Genomic DNA, 25630 nt, shown 5'->3' with positions numbered 1-25630 from the left:
GGTATTGTAGTATATTTACTCTCGAAATTTAAAGGATTTAACTAATATATATATATATATATCTTTAAAGTACGTGATAAAATTTTTAAATTAATAAATACATTAAAAACTTAAATTTTGTATATTTTTTCATAAAAAATTTCCTAAACTATAATCTTAACATATCTGCTTGTCTGAATGTAAATTTAAAATGAGGTGAAAAAAAATAAATGATGGATGATAGGTAAGAGTGCAAGAGGGAGATGTAAGAAGCAGCGTAGTTCACGTTCACTTAAAATGTAAGGCGCGAAATTTATGTGCGGTATTCAAATGAAGGTGTTGTGTTTCCTCGTCCACCCATTTTCGGATTTTCCTATCGACCAAACACGCCGCATGCTCTTTCTGATTCAAATGGGTTTTGCAATGCAATGCTCGATTTGTCTCCCTCTTCGATTCCCCAAAACCCCTCTTTCTCTTCATCGTGAGTTCAATCCACTTCTCAACTCTCACATCACACGTCACATTCAATTCAGTTCTGTTCAATTTTCCGCTTACTGATATCAATTTGTCAAATTACTTTCTTCTTATGCAGCTTACCAATGGAACCCATTCAAGGGTTCCCCAAAGAATCAAAGGATGCTACTTTCCGCTGTCAACGATGACCGAAACTCAAACCTCGCTTCTGCCAAGAAAAGGTATTGGTTATTATATATAGTCTTAGCTCCTTCAATGTTCAATCTTTAGTAATTGAGTTGAGGATACAAAGTTGACGACGATGGTGACTACCATTGAGCTTGCTTTACTTTCAATTTGCTGTAGAAAAGTTGTGGAACACGTTTGTCTGCTTAAAGCAAAAGATGAATTGTCTGAAGAGGAAGAGAATGACATGCTGGACCATCTCTATACAACACAATATCAAATGGGTGGTGTCGTTGCCATTTCCTTAGGTATACATCTGTAGAGTATATACATGACTCAGCATCCCCCCCCCCCCCCCCCCCCCCACCCCCGACACACAAACACACACACACAAAGGTGATTGATCTTTGTTGTTGTTGCTCCTGCAGGGCGCATTTCTGACCCAAATCCTGAGCATCTTACGCATGCTCTATATATGCGCTTTCAGAGGAAGGAAAGCCTTGACAAGTTCTATGCGAACCCATTTTACTTGAAAGTTCTCAAGGAGCATGTAATGACTTACTGCCATGTATGCACCACCATGTAAACACCGCTTCTCTGTTCCTTTACTTTTCCAGTATAATATTGCTGATTTTACCTTGCTGTGGATTATTTTTTTCCTTAGCCCTCAAATGCTTTCTGTTCCAGGGATTGATTAATGTGGATTATGAATCAGAAGTGGAAGATGAAATTCTTTCTATATTTCGGAAGGGAGAGGTACAAAGTAACTTAATTTCCTCTCCCCGAATCTAGGAATTAAAAAGCTGTCCATTTAATGTTCATCTTCCAAATAAACTTCCTTATAACCTAGGAGTCACAGATTCTATGTCCATTACATAAGTGCACCATCGTAACATCTGTGTTCTACACAGTTGTTTCTATGTAATTTGGAGTTTAGATTAATCAACTTCTTTTTTCCCTTTTCTTTTTGTCACTATGCCTATTTCTGAATTTTGATTAATAAGTTTTTTATGGCGGTTTAAATTATTGTGAGCAGGATTTCAACCAGGGAGTGGAGTTTGTGCTTCTAATATTATTTAATGATGGTGTACTGGGTAACCTAGCCGAACACGCGTTGGCCTCTCTAGCATCGCTGATGTTGGGATCTCCTTCCTTGATAGTCCAATTTACTCACGGTGTGTTTCCTGTTCCATCAAACTTATCCAATTCTTGGCTGTATGTCTTAGTTGTCATGTAACTTAATCTTTAACTTAGATATTGTTGTTGAGAAGTTCAACTTTCTTTAAAAAAACCCAAAAAAAATAAAAAAACAAAAAATAAACCCTTATTGTGAAGTTTTTATTTTCTGATGCTGCTGATGTGTACTGTTATTTGTTATCAGGTTTGAATTTTAATCCAAGCTCTAAGGAGTACACTCATGGAGTAGTAGTACGATTTCGATCAGGTGAACTCAATCGCATGTTCTGTAATATCTTATTTTCTTTTGCCTCGGTCATGTTGACTGGTACTGATGTGTAATGGCCTTTTTTCCAGTTGAGGCATTTGAGATATTTATTGACAGCAAAGAATATAAAGATGTAAGACTAATTTAGCTTTATTCATCAAGTATTTAAATAACTACACTTTTGGTCTAAACTAGCATGTGATTAAGTTATTTCTGACTTATGATTCCTTTTAACCATAAGCCATGTTGGACTGATGGATGATATCTTATCAAAATGATACCAAATGTTTACTTTAAACAAGCACTATTAGATTCTAAACTATCTTTGAATTTGAAAAATAGGTATGGCTTTCTGAGTTCGACCCTATTGTCCAGAAATCATTATCACTCCATTACTCCGTTGACCCAGTGGGAACTGAAATTATGTAATGAGTAATTTCTGTGGGTAAGTTTTTACTACTTAATTATTGGACTTAAGTGGAAATGAGTTGCTTATTCGTCGTCTTTTATGTGAAATGTTTGTAGGTTTTTTGACTGGAAATGCGGCTTGGTTTCCTCTGCTTTTTACAACAGGGATGGATATTTTCTTGTTTATTTTTACCTGTTTGATTTGTTGTGAATTATGAATCAATATTATATTTGGTCAATATCTGTGTCTCAGGGATATGCTTCTAGTGAGATTGTGAGAAGAGTAATGATTTTTCTCGAGGCTCGAGAGTTGGATAAGTGGTCTTGAGTTAAAGTCTCTGGTTGAAGTGTCTTACTTTTCGTCAGCAATCCCGCTGAACCAATTTTTTCTTCTTCTCCATCTTTACTAATATTGCTACTAGCCTCTTGATCCTAGCGTTTCTGCATGATCCTTAAAAAACTTGGCTTATCATGCACCACCTGCACTGTTTGAGTACATAGATTTAGAATCCATTGAACAAAAATAAAACTGATATTTTACCTAGATGTACAATAGCCTAAGTTTTGTCTAATAAATTAATCCTGGTTGCTAGTTGGCATAATATAGCCAACCATGTCAGTAGTGCGTTGACATACTTATTTTGCTTTGAGGCCACTTCAGTTGTTTAGTGAGTTACTATCTTTTAGCTATTGAATAATAATAAAACTTCAGGTATAATTTTTCTTTTTCAGTTATTATGGAGATAATTTTAAAGTAAATTACAAAATGATTATGTTTACATCTTTAATGGGAAAATAGAATATTTTACACACGATCGGCCTGCAAAAAAAATCTGTCTAACTTGATAAGCAGCAGATTGGTAGATTGCTGATCAATTATGAAGTGGGTTTGGACCACCTGGTACATCTCTTAGAGAGACTCCATAAATAGGGTGGACCTTTTCTTTGCTTGGTTCTTGTTGTATCCTTGTATAGGAATGCCATGTGAATTGCTGAAAATTGATTCTCTTTTTTGTTTGCTTGATTTCTGTACCCATCCATCTGCTGGCCTTGCAGCAACTTGATAGCTGGCTCATCACCATTATCATCATTATGATCAGAAGTGACAGCCTTGAATATTTAACTGCCATGAGAGTTACGATGTCAACTAACACAGTAACAGGGAGTATGGTATGAATTTAGTTGTCCCTTGTTTAGAATGGTTTATCCTCCTTTAATACAAGGTCAGGGAAGCTGTAGCAAAGATAGAGCCAAAAACTAAATTGATTTTAATGAAATGCCTGAACTACCCTTGATCATAAATTGACTAAACTAGTTGACAAGACATTAAGGATTGAGCAGTTCTTGTTTTGGCACAGTGCCAAGTGTTGGACTTATTCTGGTGCTGTCATATTGGAATTTCAAATTTAAAATGAGTTTAATTTCTTAAAAATACATAGAGGTCTAGACATTTCCTTTATGGAGCACTTAAGAATGGTGTTCTCTGGCCACTAATAATTCATCATAACCAACTATGACGTTGAAGTATTGTCAATTTGCTGTGCCTTCCATATGTGGAGTGCTGCTGCTGCGCTCTTCAAGATGAAGATCGGGTTCCCTCATACTCCATTCTTTCCACGTTTATGACTCCTTTCGTGTCCATCAAGAAATAGTAAATGGGTATTCTTTTGGGGGTATTGTTGGCAATGAAAAACTGACAGATTTGTCAATGGTTTCCAGCATCATTAACTGTAGCACAGTAGACTGAATTAAACTAATCGAATTGGGGACAGGTTCGGCGCCCTTTCTAATTGACTCGACGCAGTTATTAGAGCTGGAGTTTCAATTTGACAATCAAGTTTTCTAAAGAAAAGTCTAGGGTCCTTTTCAATCATTTATTTTCTTGAATTGTTGATATAAGCCTCTTTAAACGAGTGCCTAGAATTACTGTGGTTCCCCGCATTTCTTGTTAAATTATCGCAATATTTTCAAGAACAAGGTGTAAACTCTTTAAGAGATTTCTAGGAGCTTTCGGGAGAAATGCTACTTTATTTATTATACAACATGCACCACGCAAGTTAGATGCATCCATTATTCTAACTGTATTTTCATTACTGAGAAGGCTTAGAAACTAATCTGCAACAATAACAGTGTCTTTTCCTATTAAGGGAGTCTATTACACAAATCAAACGGTCGCCTTAGAATATGATCGAATCATTTTAAAATTGTTTAATAATGTGAGTGATAGTGATCACATTTTAAAATGTCTTGTGATGGGGGGACCGGTTTGACTCCGGAGTTAACAAGGTGGACCCATGGCGTGGTTATATATATAGGTCAAGGTGATTTCGTGCGAGGCACAACAACAACGGACCCATTACGTTAAGTGCGGGGAGCAGCACTGAAACTCACTCACCAACTAACCCCAACACAGTTATAAGCAGAATATTCTGTGGCAATATATCCTCTTAAGTTTCGGGTGTTGACTTGGACACGCAGTAAAGAGGATATACTCAAAATATCATCCACTACCTACCCAACACTTGTGTTTCACTGTTCTGTATACGCTGAAACATTCATCTCTGCTTAAGTGCTGAGGATGCAACTTCAAATATAAGCAAATGGGTGAAAATGCAGATACGGTCTGTGTGTAACACATTTAAGATTTAACTGCTCCTAGGCCCTGGTTATCTACGAATTCTAATGCCAGGAATGTCTTTCAAACCCATCTTTAAAGCAGTCTTTCGAAAGAGCGCAGGAGGCCTCTGTAAACCAATTGATGCAGAAAACCGGTTTGCAAGCTCAGCTATGGTGGACTTCTCCCTTCCAATTTCCCTAATTGAGTTGTAATAACCCAGCCAAGCATGATATGCGGCTTCTTTGACGTCACTGTCTATCTTTCCCATGGAATGTTCTATCTGCAGAGTATAACAGTTTATATATTCTATATATAGTGATGTCATGCACGAAATGAAATAAATGTGGTAGATCACTACTGCTTTTGTTATCTATAATAATGTAAGTCAGAACATGAGCAAGAAATGTACCTTAAGCTTTGTCTGTGGATCTATATCTGGAAAAGGGAATCTCTCTAGAGGAAGATCCTTGATTTCATCTAAAAAATATTCTTCCCATGGAGCAATCAACAATATGCCTTCCCCTTCTTTGCCTTCCCGTCCAGTTCTTCCAAGACGATGTATATATTGTTCACGATCAGAAGGAATACCCACCTGGATAAAGCAGTGCATTGAATTAACTAGAGTGGAAATTCTATGCAGCTCAATATATTATACCAGCATAATTAGCATTGACCTGAACATGATTCAAGGTAAGAGTGGAAACACATTGAAGATTTAACAATACCTGTATGACTAAAGTAACATCGGGATAATTCATTCCACGAGATGAAACATCAGATGAGACAAGAATCAGTTGTTTGGATTCCCGAAACTCATCTGATATGCGAGTTCGATACAGTTGGGGTTTTCGAGAGTGTAGCTCCCTCACGTTAATTTTCATTTCACGGAGAAGTTGATACATAAGTGATGTTACCATTCCAGCAACACAGAAAATAATAACCTGAATGCAAATTTACCAGTCAAACCCATAGATCATCTTGAAAAGCCAAACTTGAAATATCAAATGTATTAACCTTATAATCAGGTGTTTGCATGACATGCTCCTTTAAAATATGGTGTACTATTTGAAAATGTGATTCCTGTGGAGCAATAAGAAAAGATTGCTTGACCTGTAATCACAAACCAAATCAAGCATTAATGCCTAATGCCAGAAATTTTCAATATATTAATTGAAATATATAAGAATAACAGAAGCAGTAATAAAAAAGGATGTGTAGTCTAAGGTCCACAGAAATCTGGAATACATATTTTCTTTTTGCAACTCTTAAGAGTATGAGTGTATGACAATAGTTACTGTAACTTGCCTTCACTGGAGTTTCCAGACAACCCATACCAACTGTATCAATGTATGCATGTTCCCTTTTCAAAACAAGTTGAGATACACGGCGGACCTGCATATTTGTAAAGCATCAGTTACATCTGAATGCTGCAGCAACTTAAACCTGTTTCTAAGAAACTGAAGCTAAAAAGTAATAATAAAAGTAGATTGAAAAACCTAACCTAACCTCCTTTGGGATGGTTGCAGAAAACATCAAGGATTGCCTCTGACGAGGCACACAGTCAACAATCTTTTCTACGTCCTTTCGAAATCCAAGGTCCAGTAAATGATCAGCTTCATCAAGTACAAGCATCTGCAAGCTCATCAATCGCACAGATAGTCCAGACTTATTCTCAATATGATCTAGCAACCTACCAGGGGTAGCAACAAGTATCTGCAAGATTCAATACAAGATATACAAGATCATTATGCTGGGCATGATATTTTACACAACATCAACCTCCTTTCTCCCCATCATTCTCCCCCCTCCAGCAAAATGCATTAGCATTTCAGTTGGTAAACACCAACAAGCTAGGAAATAAAAGAATTTTGGCTACATAACACAACCTGGCATGGATCGGATTCAAGACGCTTTTGGTCAACTTTAAATCGCACCCCTCCTACGAGAGTTTGTACACCAATGCCATCTTGATACTTGAGCAAAGCCTTTGCTTCAGCAGCAATTTGACTGGCAAGTTCTCTGGTAGGGCAGAGAATAAGAACAAATATAGGTGGCACATTTTGACGCGACTTGCTATTCATAGCTTTCAAAACTGTTTCAATGGCAGGAAGCTGTTTGCATTCAATGTCATTGAATTAAAATAAGATGCAGTGTAATACTCCAATGTAAAAGAACAAGGGTGTACCAAAAATGCTGCACTTTTTCCCGTGCCAGTTTTAGCTTTGACCAGAGCATCCTTACCTGCATTGCAACAGAATCAACAACAACAACAACAACAACAACAAAATTGAAATAAAATCTAATAAGGAACATACCCTCAAGGCAAACAGAAAGGCTTGCCTCTTGCACCCGGGTCAGGTGGATATAACCAGCTGAAGAGAGAGCCTTGACTGTCAATGGCGATATACCGCACTCATCAAATCTAGAAAAACAGAGACATCCAAATTACTGATTGTAACCACAGAATAAGCAACAAGGCTAACATAGAAACATGGAGTACCTTGATTGGGTTAGGATGGATTCTTGGTCCTCAACCCTGTACTCTTCCATTTCCTTCTGTTTCAACTTCCTCTTGTTAATCTCATACTTAATCAGCTCAACCTGTTCTGTAAAATCAGCCTCTTCATCATATGGTTTTGGCATCACTCTCCTCTCCCTCTTCAAATCATGCTTCCTCAAAGAAGCATTACTACCCATCTTCCTAACATCCCAATTATTAACCCTCGAATCGTTCTCATCCTCGGATTCACTCTCACTCGAAGAAGTACTATCGTTCCTCCAAAATCTTCTCCTCCCAGCAGGCGCAAGTTTCTTACTGCTACCAACACCGGAATTCACCTCAGAAACAGAATGGTAACCCCTCCTCTGACCGAAATTCCCACTCGAATTCATTGAATTGGGGTTCCGTTTCTCTTGTATCAGCTTCCGCAAATCCACCGGCGCCTCAATCGAACCTTGCTGCCGCGTGGGAGAAGAACAAGAAGAAGAAGAAGCCGTTAGGGGACCGTCGTCGTTGTTCCAGAGATCTTCAGCTCCTTCCTTCATGAAGCGGTTGGCGAGGGCCCTAATGTGGTCAGTGGGGGAGATAGGGCCGTGGGTGGTGGCGGCGGTGGCGGTTGAGTTGTCGGGTGCGAGGTGGGAGCGTATGTGGGAGCGAATGCGAGCCTGATAGAGCTGTTTCTCATGTTCGAGAAGTCTCTTCTCTTTGTCACGGGCGCGCTTCTCGTGCATGCGCTTCCACTTCCACTTGTTGACGCCGCCGGGGAAGGTTCGAGGGCCGCCGCCCATGTTGCGGGACACTGTGAAGGCGAATAGAAGCTTCGAGAATGCCCTTTGTCGTTCTGAAATCGCCGACCGCCACATTGGGTGAGACGAGTGATACAGTGCTATAATCGGGAAAACGAGGGTTTTGTAAAGTAGTAGGGTTTAACCGTTTAACACAACACAGGCTTTAAAACTTCTTTTCTCCATTTTTTATTTTTCTTTTTATATTACATTTTGTTTCCATCTTTGCCAAATATCCAAATCTTTTTTTTTTTTTTGTGAAGATCACAGCGGGAAGTTGATAGTTGAAAACCGTTAAATAATAATTTAGTCAAATTTGTCAAATTATCTAACGATTATTAAATATCAACTTCACATAAAGACACTGCATGTGAATTTTCACCTTTTTTTTTTCTCTTCCTTGGGGATAAAGTAAAACAGACCTATTTGTTGTTCCTTTACTTTACATTTCTAGTGTGTTGTTTTGTGGATATATTTATTTAATTTTACATTATTAAACAACTAAGATCAAGAAGAAATTTTTTTAAATAAATAAAATAAATATTTTATTTACTGAAATAGTTTATTTGTAGTATTTTTACCAAAATGTATCCTATATCTTATTTCATAACTTATTTTATTTACGGTGTAAATGAAATATGTGTAGTATTAATTCGTTTACACTGTAAACGAGATACGTGAATAATTATGATGTGTATAGTGTAAACGAGATACTTAACGACAAATTTTCAACAATTATAAAAGGATGTGCAACCCTTTGTATTTTTCACCAAACATTTTACTACTTCTTCTCTACCTTTTTCTTCCGAAAATAAACCAAAATGTCCAGTAGTAGTGGATATTTGGTTGTAAGTGTGTATTCTAACTGTCATATGAGAAACAATGATAGTGAGATGATATTTGAGTGTGAGAATTCCATTTTGTTGCGTACCCAGAGAGTAGGTTCTTTGTTCGAGCTGAAGAGAATGATATTGAGTAGCGTAAGTGGTAGCGAGAAAAAAGAGATCGGAAGGGTGGGGTATAGGATGCTAGCATTGATGGAAAATGGAGTTTTACAGTTTCGTTTGTTTTGCCTCCATGGTGACGAGCATGTGCGCCTGATATTTGACATCCATGGGAGAATCATGGCGGAATAAGTGATGGAGCTTTCTGCGGGGTCAGTGATGTCGGCGATGGTGGATCTGGGCAGCCGGACTTTGTGCAAGATGGCCCACCTCTTGCATCTCCACCGATACATGTGGCTAGTCTAGTGGAAGACATGGACGTTGACGGTGAGGACTCAGATGAGGAGTATGTTACGGATAGCAACGAGAGCGGTTCTTTTGAAGATGATGACGAGGAGGAGTCTGTACCAGAGACCCCGGTCGAGCCATCACGTCCGTATCTTCTGCCTGCTCCGCACTCAATTTCGGCCTTGTCATCCGTCCATAGTCACTATCATACGTTGGATTTGGGCGCGATGCAAGAGAAAAATCTATTTTCCAACACGGATCAAGACGATTACAACTTAGACAATGGTGTGGAGTTTCGGGTTGGCCACAGATTCAAAAGAATTATAGCATTTGCAGAAGTACTGAGTATCGGGTTCTGGAAATGGATCAATTGAAGTACCATGTGCATTGCCGACAATATGAATTAGGCAACCCTTAGAATCTCTGTGTTGCTCTCCGACAGAATCTCGGATATTGGTAAATTCAAGTTTAATTGTGTTCTGTATTCTCAGTTATCATTATTATTCTTGTTGCACATGTCAATAATGGTTGTTCTATTGTGTTAGGGAGGTGCGTAAGGTGGGAGGAGCGCACACGTGTATAGCCCCCACCATGTCTTAGGACCACCACCAGTTGGACAATAGTCTCATTTGTCATGTCAACTTGCCGTTGATACAATCCAGCCCATCCGTCGGCATCTTTATCCTACAAGATACAGTTAGGCAAAGCTATCACTTCAAACTACAGAAAGGTCTGGATAGCAAAGCAAAAGGCAATTGCGCATGATGAGATCAGTGTTGTACCATACTATGATGAGCACCTCATGGTGCATGATTACAGCATGTTTGATAAGGTATTTTGGGCCTTCCTTGCCTGTGTGGAGGCTTTCGTGCATTGCAAGTCATTCGTCTCCGTCGATAGCACGCACCTATATGGAAAATATGGTGGTGTTTTGCTTATTGCGGTGACACAAGACGATAACAGCAATATTCTTCCTGTGGCCTTTGCAATTGTTGAGTCTAAGATGACAAAGTCATGGTCTTTCTTCCTTACCAATCTGAGGTGACACGTCACCCCACATGAAGGCCTGTTGATTATTTTTGATAGATCTCAGGTGATTAAGGCTGCACTTATAGTAGACGATGGTGGTTGGCATCCTTCTAGAGCATTTTATGTTTACTGTGTCTGGCACATGGCGGCAAACTTCATGTCTCGTTTTAGGTCTGCCCAGGAAAAGCAGTATCTCATAAATGCTGCTTACAATCCAAGCAAGGTTGGGTACGAGTGGTACATGGATGCATTGAGGGATTTGTTGCGAGAGATGGCAGACAGGACTGGTAGGTTCAACAAAGAGATTTGGCTCTAACACTGCGGTAGCAATTGCCAGTTTGGGCACATGACGATGAACCTCTTCGAGTGCATGAATGTTGTGCTCAAGGGTACACGCTATCTACCTATTTCAACCATCGTGTCATGCACCTACGAGAGGCTGCAGCAGTTGTTCGTTAGGAAGAGATGGGAGGCACATGCAAAACTAGTAGTGGGTAATTAATTCTCACAATGGCTGATAGCTGCTATTGAGAAGAACAGAGAGGGAATCTCGAAGATGCGTGATGAGCGGATAATTTATACGCTTTTTGGCATTGTTTTTAGGTAGTTTTTAGTATGATCTAGTTACTTTTAGGGATGTTTTCATTAGTTTTTATGTTAAATTCACATTTCTGGACTTTACTATGAGTTTTTGTGTTTTTTTGTGATTTCATGTATTTTCTGGCTGAAATTGAGGGACCTGAGCAAAACTCTGATAAGAAGGCTGACAAAGGACTGCTGATGCTGTTGGAATCTGACCTCCTTGCACTAGAAATAAATTTTTTGGAGCTACAGAACTCCAAATGGAGCGCTCTTAACGGCGTTGGAAAGTAGACATCCAGAGCTTTCCAGCAATATATAATAGTCCATACTTTATTTGAGATTTGACGATGTAAATTGGCGCTCAACGCCAGTTCCATGCTGCATTCTGGAGTCAAACGCCAAAAACACGTCACGAACCAGAGTTGAACGCCAGAAATACATTACAACTTGGCGTTCAACTCCAATAAAAGCCTCTACACGTGTAACATTCAAGTTCAGCCCAAGCACACACCGAGTGAGCCCCAGAAGTGGATTTCTGCATCAATTACTTACTTCTATAAACCCTAAGTAGCTAGTTTATTATAAATAGGACATTTTACTATTGTACTAGTCGTCTTTTAACTGTTTAGTCTCTGACCATTCAATCTTCCATGGGGGCTGGCCATTCGGCCATGCCTGGACCTTCATCACTTATGTATTTTCAACGGTGGAGTTTCTACACACCATAGATTAAGGGTGTGGAGCTCTGCTGTACCTCAAGTTTTAATGCAATTACTATTATTTTCTATTCAATTCGAATTATTCCTGTTCTAAGATGCCATTCTTACGTCAACCTGATGGATGTGATGATCCGTGACACTCATCATCATCCATCCTTATGAACGCGTGTCTGACAACCACTTCCGTTCTACAAGCGATAGCTAGGATGCGTATCTCTTGGATTCTTGATGCACGACGCATGGTTGCCCCTCGCCTGACAACCGAGCCTTCCATTCTGTGAGATCAGAGTCTTTGTGGTATAAGCTAGAATTGATGGCGGCATTCATGAGAGTCCAGAAAGTCTAAACCTTGTCTGTGGTATTCCGAGTAGGATTCTGGGATTGAATGACTGTGACAAGCTTCAAACTCGCGATTGCTGGGCGTGATGACAAACGCAAAAGAATCAATGGATTCTATTCCAACATGATCGAGAACCGACAGATGATTAGCCGTGCCGTGACAGAGCATTTGGACCTTTTTTACTGAGAGGATGGGATGTAGCCATTGACAACGGTAATGCCCTACATACAGCTTGCCATAGAAAGGAGTGATAAAAAATGGAAGGAAGCAGTAGCAAAGCAGAGATTCAGAAGGAACATAGCACCTCCATACACTTATCTGAAATTCCCACCATTGAATTACATGAGTAACTCTATCTTTATTTTCTGTTTATTTTATTATTATTCGAAAATCCAATAATCTCTTAAATTAGTTAAATCCGCCCTACTGGGATTTACAAGATGACCATAGCTTGCTTCATACCAAAAATCTTTGTGGGATCGACCCTTACTCACGTAAGATTTATTACTTGGACGACCCAGTACACTTGCTGGTTAGTTGTGCGGAGTTGTGACAAAGTGTGATTCATGTTTGAGAGCACCAAGTCTTTGGACCCATTGTTGATGATCACAATTTTGTCCACCAAGTTTTTGGCGCCATTGCCGGAGATTGTTCGAGTATGGACAACTGACGGTTCATCTTGTTGCTCAGATTAGGTAATTTTCTTTACAAAAACTTTTCAAAAATCTTTCAAAAAAAAATTTTATTCCTATTTTCGAATTTTTTTTAAAAATAAATCATTCTATGGCTTCAAAACTTTTAAGAATGGATTCCAGAGTTTCATGAAGCATGTTAAATTCTGGCTGGCTGCAAAGCCATATTCAAACTCCTTTGGAATTTGTCTTCAACTAATCACCACAATGCATGTAATTCCATCCTAAAGCTGACTGGCTATTAAGCCATATCCAACCCTTTGATTGGAGCTTTGGGCTAATATTGAAAGATTCCTGGAATTCTTCTTAAAAGATTTTGAATTTCTTATTTTCTTTTTCCTATATGTTTTTTGAAAAAATAAAATAAAATACAAAAAAATTAGAAAAAAAAATATAAAATATTTTGTGTTTCTTGTTTGAGTCTTGAGTCAATTTTTAAGTTTGGTGTCAATTGCATGTTTTTAAAATTATTATGCATTTTTCGAAAATTCATGCATTCATAGTGTTCTTCATGATCTTCAAGTTGTTCTTGGTAAGTCTTCTTGTTTGATCTTGATGTTTTCTTGTTTTGTGTATTTTCTTGTTTTTCATATGCATTTTTCGTTTGTTAGAGTCCAAGCATTAAAGATTTCTAAGTTTGGTGTCTTGCATGTTTTCTTTGCATCAAAAATTTTTCAAAAATATGTTCTTGATGTTCATCACGATCTTCAAAGTGTTCTTGGTGTTCATCTTGACATTCATAGTGTTCTTGCATGCATCATGAGTTTTGATTCATAATTTTTATGTTGTGAGTCATTTTTGTTGTTTTTCTCTCTCATCATTAAAAATTTTAAAAAAATAAAAAATATCTTTTCCTTTTTTCTCTCAAAATTTCGAAAATTTGGGTTAACTTAGTCAAAAATTTTTAAAATTAGTTGTTTCTTACAAGTCAAGTCAAATTTTCAATTTTAAAAAAATCCTATCTTTTCAAAATCTTTTTCAAAAATCATATCCTTTTCATTTTTTCTATTTTTCGAAAATTTTGAAAATTATTTTTCAAAATATCTTTTTCTTAATTTTATTTCAAAATTTTCGAAAATGTGCTAACAATTAATGTGATTAATTCAAAAATTTAAAGTTTGTTACTTTCTTGTTAAGAAATGTTCAATCTTTAAATTCTAGAATCTTATCTTGTAGTTTCTTGTTAGTAAAGTAATCAAATTTAATTTTAAAATTTAAATTTTTTTTAAACCATATCTTTTCTATCTTATCTTCTTATCATATCTTTTTATCATATCTTTTATATCATATCTTTTTCAAAAATTTTGTCTTATCCAAAAATTTGATTTCAAAATATCTTCTTATCTTCTTATCTTTTCAAATTTGATTTTAATATCTCTTCCAAGTAATTATTTAACTTTTTGTTTGTTTCTTATCTTTTTCAAAACCACCTAACAACTTTTCTCTCTCTAATTTTCGAAAATATCTCATCTCTTTTTCAAAAATTCTTTTTAATTAACTAATTGTTTTAAATTTTAATTTTAATTCTATCTCATCTTTAATTTTCGAAAATCATTAACTCCTTTTCAAAATTAATTTTCGAATTCTCTCTCTCATCTTCTTCTATTTATTTATTCATTTACTAACACTTCTCTTCACCTCTCTTCATCTCCAATCACTGCCTCTATCCTTATCCTTGTGTTTGGATTCTCCTTTCTTTATTCTTTTCTTCTTCTACTAATAATAAGGATCCTCTTTACTGTGATATAGAGGATTCCTCTTCCTTTTCTTTTTCTCTTCTCTTTCATATGAGTAGGAACAAGGAAAAAAGACTCTTGTTGAAGCTTATCCTGAACCTGAAAGGATTCTGAAGAGGAAACTAAGAGAAGCTAAATTACAACAATCCAGAGACAACCTTTCTGAAATTTTTGAACAAGAGAAGGAGATGGCAGCCGAACCCAACAACAATAATGCAAGGAGGATGCTTGGTGATTTTACTAAACCCACATCCAAGTTTGATGGAAGAAGCATCTCAATTCCTGCCATTGGAACAAATAATTTTGAGCTGAAACCTCAATTAGTTGCTTTGATACAACAGAACTGCAAGTTTTATGGACTTCCATCTGAAGATCCTTACCAGTTTTTAACTGCGTTCTTGCAGATTTGTGAGATTGTTAAGACGAATGGAGTAGATCCTGAAGTCTACAGGCTCATGCTTTTCCCTTTTGCTGTAAGAGACAGAGCTAGAATATGGTTGAACTCACAACCTAAAGATAGCCTGGACTCCTGGGATAAGCTAGTCACGGCCTTCTTGGATAAATTCTTTCCTCCTCAAAAGCTGAGCAAGCTTAGAGTGGATGTTCAGACCTTCAAGCAAAAAGATGGTGAATCCCTCTATGAAGCTTGGGAAAGATACAAGCAGATGACCAAAAAGTGTCCTTCTGACATGTTTTCAGAATGGACCATATTAGATATATTCTATTATGGTCTATCTGAGTTTTCCAAAGATGTCATTGGACCACTCTGCAGGTGGATCCATTCACCTAAAGAAAATGCCTGCAGAAGCTCAAGAACTTATTGACATGGTTGCAAATAACCAATTCATGTATACTTTTGAGAGGAATTCCGTGAATAATGGGACGCCTCAGAGGAAGGGAGTTCTTGAAATTGATGCTCTGAATGCCATATTGGCTCAGAACAAAGTGTTGACTCAGCAAGTCAACATGATTTCTCAAAGTCTGAATGGATGGCAAAATGCATCCAACAGTACTAAAAAGGCATCTTCTGAAGAAGAAGCTTATGATCGTGAAAACCCTGCAATGGCAGAGGTAAATTACATGGGTGAACCTTATGGAAACACCTATACTTCATCATGGAGAAATCATCCGAATTTCTCATGGAAAGATCAACAAAAGCCTCAACAAGGCTTTAATAATGGTAGAAGAAATAGGCTCAGCAATATCAAGCCTTATCCATCATCTTCTCAGCAACAGACAGAAAATTATGAACAGAATTCCTCTAATTTAGCAAATATAGTCTCTGATCTGTCTAAGGCCACTTTAAGTTTCATGAGTGAAACAAGATCCTCCATCAGAAATTTGGAGGCACAAGTGGGCCAGCTGAGTAAGAAAGTAACTGAAACTCCTCCTAGTACTCTCCCAAGCAATACAGAAGAGAATCCAAAGAGAGAGTGCAAGGCTATTGATTTACTCAATATGGCCGAATGCAAGAAGGGAGGAAAGGACGAAAATCCTAGTGAGGAAGACCTTCTGGGACGTCCTTTGAGCAAGAATGAGTCCCCTATTGAGGACCTAAAGGAATCTGAGGCAAAAAGAGTGTGCTTAAGAACCCTGGACACCTCTAATTGGGGACTCTAGCAAAGCTGAGTCACAATCTGAAAAGGTTCACCCAATTATGTGTCTGTGGCATGTATGTATCCGGTGGTAATACTGGAAGACAGAGTGCTTTGGGCCACGACCAAGACTCATAAAGTAGCTGTGTTCAAGAATCATCACACTTAACTAGGAGAATCACTAACACTATCTAGATTCTGAGTTCCTATAGAAGCCAATCATTCTGAATTTCAAAGGATAGAGTGAGATGCCAAAACTGTTCAGAGACAAAAAGCTAAAAGCCCCGCTCATCTAATTAATACTGATCTTCATAAATGTTTTTGGAATTCATTGCATATTCTCTTATCTTTATCTTATTTGATTTTTAGTTTCTTGGGGACAAGAAACAATTTAAGTTTGGTGTTGTGATGAGCGGATAATTTATACGCTTTTTGGCATTGTTTTTAGTATGTTTTTAGTATATTTTAGTTAGTTTATATTATATTTTTATTAGTTTTTAGTTAAAATTAACTTTTCTGGATTTTGCTATGAGTTTGTGTGTTTTTCTGTGATTTCAGGTATTTTCTGGCTGAAATTGAGGGACTTGAGCAAAAATCTGATTCAGAGGCTGAAAAGGACTGCAGATGCTGTTGGATTCTGACCTCCCTGCACTCGAAGTGGATTTTCTGGAGCTACAGAAGCCCAATTGGCGCGCTCTCAATGGCGTTGGAAAGTAGACATTGGGCTTTCCAGCAATGTATAATAGTCCATACTTTGCCCGAGATTTGATGGCCTAAACTGGCGTTCCAAATCAGCTCAAGAATGCCCGGCGTTAAACGCCGGAACTGGCACAAGAATGGGAGTTAAACGCCCAAACTGGCATAAAAGCTGGCGTTTAACTCCAAAAAAAGTCTCTACACATGAAAGCTTCAATGCTCAGCCCAAGCACATACCAAGTGGGCCGGGAAGTGAATTTTTATGTCATTTACTCATTTCTGTAAACCCTAGGCTACTAGTTCTCTACAAATAGGACCTTTTACTATTGTATTCATATCTTTTGATCATTTTAGATCTTAGGATCATCTTTGGATGTCTAGTTCTTAGATCATTGAGAGGCTGGCCATTCGGCCATGCATAGACCTTGTTCTTATGTATTTTCACCGGTGGAGTTTCTGCACACCATAGATTAAGGTGTGGAGCTCTGCTGTACCTCGAGTATTAATGCAATTACTATTGTTCTTCTATTCAATTCAGCTTGTTCTTGTTCTAAGATATCATTTTTTCCTCAACTTGATGAACATGATGATCCGTGACACTCATCATCATTCTCACCTATGAACGTGTGCCTGACAACCACCTACGTTCTACCTTAGATTGAGTGGATGTCTCTTGGATCCCTTAATCGGAATCTTTGTGGTATAAGCTAGAATTGATGGCGGCATTCAAGAGAATCCGGAAGGTCTAAACCTTGTCTGTGGTATTCTGAGTAGGATTCAATGATTGAATGACTGTGACGAGCTTCAAACTCCTGAAGGCTGGGCGTTAGTGACAGACGCAAAAGAATCAATGGATTCTATTCCAACCTGATTGAGAACCGACAGATGATTAGCCATGCTGTGACAGAGCATTTGGACCATTTTCACTGAGAAGACGGGACTGTAGCCACTGACAACGGTGATGCCCAACATACAGCTTGCCATGGAAAGGAGTAAGAAGGATTGGATGAAGACAGTAGGAAAGCAGAGAGACAGAAGGGACAAAGTATCTCCATACGCTTATCTGAAATTCTCACCAATGAATTACATAAGTATCTCTATTCTTGTTTTATGCTTTATTCATAAATCACCCATAACCATTTGAATCTGCCTGACTGAGATTTACAAGATGACCATAGCTTGCTTCATACCAACAATCTCCGTGGGATCGACCCTTACTCGCGTAAGGTTTATTACTTGGACGACCCAGTGCACTTGCTGGTTAGTTGTGCGAAGTTGTGATAAAGAGTTGAGATTGCAATTGAGCGTACCATGTTGATGGCACCATTGATGATCACAATTTCGTGCACCAACAGCTTTAGCAGTTTCTTCAGTTTCTTGTATTCCTTCCACTTTTGCATGCTTCCTTTCCATCCTCTATGCCGTTCCTACCCTATAATCTCTGAAAACATTTAACGCACATATCACGGCATCTAATGGTAATAAGAGAGGATTAATATTAGCAAATATAAGGCCAAATAAGCATATTTTCAATCATAGCACAAAATCAGGAAGGAAAATATAAAGCCATGCATTTTGTATGAACAAGTGTATGAAAGATTGATAAAATCCACTCAATTGAGCACAAGATAAACCGTAAAATAGCGGTTTATCAACCTTATTTCATTTATGAAACTATTGGTGGTCTTAGAGAGGCTGGAGACTAGAATGGCTAAGTCAGAAAGGCTCTATTTAGAGGTCTCCATATTCCCTTTAGAAGATGGGAATGGTGGTCTATTGTTGAATCTATTCTGGTTCCTTCCACCTTGATTATTATTGAAACCTTGCTGAGGTTTCTGTTGATCCTTCCATGAGAGGTTAGGATGATTCCTCCATGAAGGATTGTAGGTGTTTCCATGTGGTTCTCCCATGTAATTCACCTCCTCCATGGTGGGTTGATCAGGATCATAGGCTTCTGTTTCAGAAGAAGCTTCTTGATTACTGCTAGCTGCAGTTTACATTCCAGTCAGATGCTGGGAGATCATATTGACTTGCTGAGTCAAGATCTTATTCTGAGCCAGTATGGCATTTAGAGTATCAACTTCAAGAACTCATTTCTTCTAAGAGGTACCATGGTTTACAGGATTCTTTTCAGAAGTATACATGAATTGGTTGTTTGCAACCATTTCAATGAGTTCTCTAGCTTCTACAAGTGTTTTCTTCAAGTGGAGTGATCCACCTGCAGAGCTGTCCAATAAAATTTTGGATATCTCAGACAAGCCATCATAGAGCACGCCTATGATGGACCATTTTGAGAGCATATCAAAAGGACATCTTCTGACCAGTTGCTTGTATCTTTCCCAAGCTTCATAGAGGGATTCACCTTCTCTTTGTCTGAAGGTTTGAACTTTCGCTCTAATTTTGCTCATCCTTTGAGGGGGAAAGAACTTAGCCAGAAAAGTATTAACCAGCTTTTTTCAAGAGTCTAAGCTCTCTTTTGGTTGGGCATCCAACCATAGCTTAGCTCTTACAACAAAGGGAAAGAGCATAAGCTTGTAGATTTCAGGATTTACTCTATTAGTCTTTACAGTATCACAGATTTGTAAGAACTCAGCTAAAAACTGATGTGGATCTTCGATTGGAAGTCTATGAAACTTGCAGTTCTGGTGCAGAAGAGAGACTAACTGAGGCTTAAGCTCAAAATTGTTAGTTTAATTGGCAGGTACAGAGATGCTTCTGCCATAAAAGTCAGAGGTAGGCATGGTAAAGTCCCCAAAGACCTTTCTTGGCTCCTCTTGAGGTTCGGCCATGTCTTCCCTTTCTTGTTCAAAACTTTTTGAAAGGTCTCTCCCGGATTGTTGTGCTTTAGCTTATTGTAAACGCCTCCTTAGAGTCTTCTCAGGTTCAGGATCAGGAGTCAAGAGGGGTTCTTTATCCTTGTTCTTGGTCATAAACAAGAAAAGAAGAAAGAAAGAAAAGAAGAAAGCTTTTTGTGCTACTTGGACCAAAGAGCTTCCAGTTAGATGTGAAGAAAGAAGAAGATAGAAAAGTGAAGATGGAGGATGGGAGACAAGAAGAGTTCAAATAATATAAATAGAAAAGAGAAGAAAGAGATAAATAAGAATTAGAATATTTTTGTTTTTATTTTATTTTTTATTATTTTTGAAAATTATGGTTAATAATTTAAAAAAAATTAAAAATTAGTTAGTGATTTTCGAAAAAAAAAGAAGAGAGAAATAGAAGGGAGTTTTCAAAAATTAAGATAGAAGAGTTAGTTAGGAAGTTTTGAAAAAGATGAGAGAGAAGATAAACAATTAATTAAGAAAAGATTTGAATTTAAAATAAGATAAGAGATAAGATAAGAAAAGATTTGAATTTAGAATTTTGAAATTAAAAAGATAAGAAAAGATAATATGAGAAATTAAAAAGATTTGAAAAAGATTTGATTTTTAAAAAATGAAGTTAGAAAAGATAAGATAAGAAACAAAAAAGATTTGAGAAAGATAAGATTTTGAAATTTGATTTTTGAAAAATATTTAATTTTGAAAATTGAAATTTGAATTCTTAAATTTTAAAATTTGAAAAAGATAAGTTAAGATTTTTTTTTAAAAAAAGGATAAGATTTTTTAAAAATATATGATTTTTATTTTTAAAAACTTGAAGACTAAGATAAGATAAGATAAAAATTAAAATTGAAATTTGAATTTTTATTTAATATTTTAAAAAATTAATGAAAAATAAAAATAGAAAAGATATTTTTTAATTTAATGATGAAAGAGAAAAACAAGTAAAAGACACAAAAACTTAAAATTTCTAGATCTAATGCCCCTAATTTTCAAAAATTTTTGGAGGGAAACACAAAGAGACACCTAACGAAGTCGTCGATTAGCCGTCTGAGAGATGTATAAACATAGCTGTTGGCTCGTGCTTTCTAGTCATGTATTCACACGAACCCAAGTAGACGTGGGTGTTTTTCAGGCACGTTCGTCTTAGTATGATGAACAGAGCTGATTGTCACTGATCATCCTATTTACCATGTTGAAGAGCAGATATACATCTTAGAAGTAAAGCAAACACGGATCGAAGAAGAAATAATAATACTTTTATTAATTCATAGCACTCAGCAGGGCTCCTCCCCTCAACCTAGGAGGTTTAGAAACACATACTGAAAGAAAAATACAATGTAAAACTCGAAAATAATGTGTAAAGTCTGGATGTTGTTTCAATGATTATGTAAAAAGAATTTTAAATACTAAACAGATGACTAGTAAGGGTAAAACAGTCTATCTAGTGCTAAAATCCATTATGGGGCCCACTTGGTGAGTGTTTACGCTAAGCTTTGATGAGATCTACGTGCTATGAGGCTCCTAAGGAATTGAATGCTGGCTAGGGGGTCCTCTCTGGGCGATTGGATGCCAGTCTCTGCTCTTTGGGCGCTGGACGCCTAGAAGGGGCAGGAAGCTAGCATTGAACGCCAGTTTTGGGCCTTCTAATCTAAAGTAAAGTACAAACATTTATACATTTCTGGAAAGCTCTGGAAGTCAGTTTTCCATAGCCGTTAAGAACGCTCCATTTGGACTTCTGTAGCTCCAGAAAAGCTCTTTCGAGTGCAAAAAGGTCAGATCCAGACAGCATCTGCAGTGCTTTCTCTGTCTCTGAATCAGACTTTTGCTCCAGCTCCTCAATTTCAGCTATAAATTACCTAAAATTGTCCAAAAACTCAAAAACTCATAGTAGAATCCAAAAATGTGAATTTAACACTAAAACCTATAAAAACTTAATAAAAACTAAACAAAACACACTAAAAACTACATGATAATGATGTCAAAAAGCGTATAAAATATCTGCTCATCAGACGCTCTGAAAACTCTCCTCCAAGCTAAGAAAATGCTGCTACTGCCCGAGTTATCCAGTTGAAAGAGACTGGAAAGTCGGACGACCTCTTTTCCTCTTCCAAGTCAGATTCGGGCCCTTCTTCAACAGTTAAGATCCTTCCTTATCCTAATCATCCTCTTTTTACTCCTCCTGCCGGTTATGGCCCTCAAACTATTTCCCCAGTACCTCCTTTTCCTCAACCAAATTCCAAAAAGCAAAAAACTTTTGAATTTGGAAGCGTATATGAGCCGGGCTTTGATGGTGTGAACTTTTGTGAGAAATACATCCTGCCACACAATTTTATTAGTATGGATGATGTTTCTATAAAAAACCATCTCCATGTATTGGCCTGAGGTAGAATTCAGACAGTCGAGGTGTATTATGCTCTGCTGAGGGAGTTGGAGAAGACCCCTCTTGCTGACACTCAGCGAACTTTGATTGACCTGCAGGCTAAGGTGGCATCTTTACGGGAGTCTAAGCAGGAATGAGAGAACGAGAAAGACGTGTTTGTTTCTCACCTTACCAAATCTCAAGAGAAGGTGAAGCAATATGAAGCCATCTGTGTCATGGTAGAATGTTTAAAGAAGAAAGTTGAGGAAAGTTACACCTAAGTTTTCGGGGAAAAGCTGGACTTGGTGGACGAGGTGGCCAAGTAAAGGAAAAATATGTGAATCTGGAGGAGTCTGTTGCCTAGCGTATGGATGAAATGGCCGAGAGGTGGAACTTTCCCTTATTGATCTCGACATGGTCGTAAGATCGTTCCCCATCCCGACTCGGATGGATGAATATTTCTCCTCTCCAACCTGATCTGAAGAGACCCTCCCGACTTCCTCGATTTAATTTGAAAAAGCTTCCAACATTGCTTTTGGCGACAAAGATTCCCATCCTTAATTTCAGTGTTTAATATTTGATGGCCCGACTAATGGGTCTTTGAGAATAATTTCATTTTGTAATAACTGTAGTTGAATACTTTCTTATTTTGTGGTGCTACTTTAAAAAAAAATTTCCACAATTTTACTTTGTGGAAACATTTATATGAATTAATAAATGTCTTCTTAACATCCTTGCTGGGATTGCCTTAGTTGGCGTAGCTACTTTTGCGTTGCAGTAGCTTTATAACTAAGTAAAAATTTTGCAAAGTTATTGGATGACTCTCTTTCTAACCCGACTTGGTTGAGTCATTTTACGAAGTCAGATAATATGTTTTTCAGATGTCGGCTGATATAGGTCAGACACGCTATTGGACCTTTCTTTTACTAGGTCGAGACAGTGTTTCCCTTATTTGGGAAACTCTTTAAATTATGTACGGATTTTTAAGACTCAGTTTTATCAAGTTACGTCTACAATTCATTTTATGCTTGCCTCTTTTATTGACTTTTAGGTGTCTTTTAACGTGGTCGGGCCATGATCTGCTTATGTAACTTCTTACACAAATTTGGACTTCAACGCTTCATCTTGCCGACCATTTAGGTCAGGCAATGATTTTTGCACTTTTTTAGCGTAAATTAGTGCGTGTTAGTAGAACAATCAATGAAATAATTTGATTATCATTAAAGAAAAAATGGTGTACATAAGCTATCCTGCTACTAAGAGTTTTTCTAATGTTAACTCCTATCCCTTGTTATGCTGCCTCATTAAAATCCCTTTCAGAAAAACCCTTTTCGGGAAAAAACCATGAAGTCGGAAAAAAGAGTACGCCAGGAAGCGAGGTGTTTCTAGCTGTAGTATCTTTTCAAGTTACATGCGTGCCACAACCTTGGAAGCTCGTTTTTCTGTAGATCGAACACTATAAAGTATCCCTTTTCGAAGAGGTCAATGATCTTGTAAGATCCTTTCCAGTTTGCAACCAACTTTCTTTCACACAACTTCTGTACTCCGATATCATTTTGGATTAGTATGAAGTCATTTGAGGCAAAGTTTCTTTTAATGACTTTTTTGTTGCACCTTAAGGCCATTCTTTGTTTCAACGCTTCCTCCTTTATCCGAGCTTGTTCTCAGACTTCTGGGAGGAGATCGAGTTTTGCCCTTTGAGCTCGAACGTTTCGCACATTGTCGTGGAACCTAACCCTTGGGGATTCTTTGTTGACCTCTATGGGAATCATGACTTCTATGCCATAGGCAACTCAGAAGGGGGATTCTCCAGTTGTTGACTGGGGGGTTTCCAGTATTCCCACAACACTTGAGGAAGCTCCTCGGCTCATGCACCCTTTGCGTCTTGTAGTCGATGCTTGATCCTAGCCAATATGACTTTATTAGCAACTTTTGCTTGTCCATTGGCTTGGGGATGCTCTACCGATATGAACTTGTGCTAGATTTTGGGGCTTGCTACCAAGCTTTTGAATGCGGAGTCGGTAAATTGAGTTCCATTATTCGTAGTGATGGAATATGGAACACCAAACTTGGCAACAATGTTCTTATAAAAAAGTTTTCCACTTCTTTGGACTGTGATAGTAGCTAGAGGCTCTGCCTCAATCCACTTAGTAAAGTAGTCGATCCCAACTATTAGGTATTTTACCTGCCAGGGTGCTAGAAGGAACGATCCGAGTAGATCCATCCCCCATTTGCAAATGGCCAAGGTACAGTGACGCTAATAAGTTCTTTTGGAGGTGCCATGTGAAAATTAGCATGCTTTTGGCAAGGAGGACATTTTTTTATGAAGTCGGGTGCCTCTTTTTGTAAGGTCCGCCAAAAGAAACTATTCAGATCACTTTTTTAGCTAGTGACTGTGCTCCTGGGTGATTTCTGCAAATGCCACTGTGGACTTTCTCTAGGACCTCATTAGTCTTGTAGGTTGGGACATACTTTAGTAAGGGTGTAGATATTCTCCTTCTATAGAAGACATTGTGAACTAAGGTGTAGTTTTGTGCTTCTCTTACATGTCTCTTTGCCTCCCTTTCTTGCTTAGGAACAATATCAAATTTGAGATATTCGATAATAAGGGCTATCCAACCTAGGCTTAGATTGGAGAAAGCCAATGTGCCCGACTTGTTGACTTCCTTGGTTACTGATTGTGTGTAGAGAGTTTCATAGATCAAGCTCCTGTTGTTGTCCCCTGGCTTGGTGTTGGCCAGTTTGGAGAGGGCATCAACTCGGGTATTGGATTCCCGAGTTATATGTCAGACTTCTGTTTCTTGAAATTGAGTTAATTATTCCCATGTTTATTCCAAGTACTTCTTCATGCTTGGATCTTTAGTTTGGTAAGCCCCAGTTACTTGAGAAGTTATTACTTGAGAGACACTGAACACAGTTAATTTTGCTATCCCGACTTCTTTAGCTAACCTTAAGCCAACAAGCATGGCCTTGTACTCTGCTTGATTGTTTGAGGCTGAAAACTCGAATTTTAATGAAAGTTTTATCCGAATTCCTTCTTCATTCTCCAGAATGATTCCTTCCCCACTTGCAACTTTGTTGGATGATCCATCTATATATAAGTTCTAGGTCGTAGGGTTTCCTTGTGCTTTTGTGTATTCTGTCAAGAAGTCGGCCAGGTATTGAAATTTGATTGCCATTCAAGTTTCATATTTTAAGTTGAACTCGGATAGCTTTATTGGCCATCGTAGCATATGGCCAATGATATCTGTCTTCTGGAGGATGTGCCTCATAGGTTGATTAGTTCGGACCTTTATTGTATGAGCCTAGAAGTAAGGTCGGAGCCTTCTAGAGGTGAGGACAAGGGCATATGCAAACTTTTCTGTCTTTTGATAGTTTAGTTCTGCCTCATGTAGGGCCTTGCTAACAAAGTAAATCGGCTGTTGTTCGATCTCATCTTCTTGGATAAGAGCA

The 25630-nt window shown here is 37.8% G+C and overlaps 2 protein-coding genes and 1 non-coding gene across 3 annotated transcripts; 1 reads left to right on the top strand and 2 right to left on the bottom strand.

Annotated features, from left to right (window-relative positions):
• The first annotated feature begins 290 nt into the window (after positions 1 to 290).
• LOC130969865 (uncharacterized) lies at positions 291 to 3495 on the top strand. Its single transcript, XM_057895768.1, has 10 exons — positions 291 to 460; positions 572 to 674; positions 799 to 926; positions 1047 to 1186; positions 1306 to 1374; positions 1655 to 1793; positions 2000 to 2062; positions 2152 to 2195; positions 2405 to 2507; positions 2588 to 3495. Exons 1-9 carry the CDS (start codon positions 295 to 297, stop codon positions 2489 to 2491), a joined length of 939 nt encoding a protein of 312 aa, XP_057751751.1. The 5' UTR covers positions 291 to 294; the 3' UTR covers positions 2492 to 2507; positions 2588 to 3495.
• Positions 3496 to 5030: 1535 nt separating this feature from the next.
• On the bottom strand, positions 5031 to 8496 carry LOC130967357 (probable DEAD-box ATP-dependent RNA helicase 48). The gene is made up of 10 exons (XM_057892169.1): positions 7588 to 8496; positions 7403 to 7509; positions 7273 to 7328; positions 6974 to 7198; positions 6594 to 6800; positions 6393 to 6479; positions 6102 to 6197; positions 5813 to 6028; positions 5497 to 5679; positions 5031 to 5367 (listed from the first exon to the last, which is right to left on the bottom strand). Exons 1-10 carry the CDS (start codon positions 8448 to 8450, stop codon positions 5137 to 5139), a joined length of 2271 nt encoding a protein of 756 aa, XP_057748152.1. The 5' UTR covers positions 8451 to 8496; the 3' UTR covers positions 5031 to 5136.
• A 6793-nt stretch (positions 8497 to 15289) lies between these two features.
• Positions 15290 to 15393, bottom strand: LOC130972172 (small nucleolar RNA R71). Its single transcript, XR_009083366.1, has one exon. It is a non-coding gene; the product is annotated as a small nucleolar RNA R71 (small nucleolar RNA).
• Positions 15394 to 25630: the final 10237 nt, after the last annotated feature.

This window comes from Arachis stenosperma, chromosome 3, assembly GCF_014773155.1.
Source record: "Arachis stenosperma cultivar V10309 chromosome 3, arast.V10309.gnm1.PFL2, whole genome shotgun sequence".
NCBI lineage: Eukaryota > Viridiplantae > Streptophyta > Magnoliopsida > Fabales > Fabaceae > Arachis > Arachis stenosperma.
The sequence above is the reverse complement of the archived record's forward strand: the minus strand, read 5'-3'. Positions and strand labels throughout refer to the sequence as shown.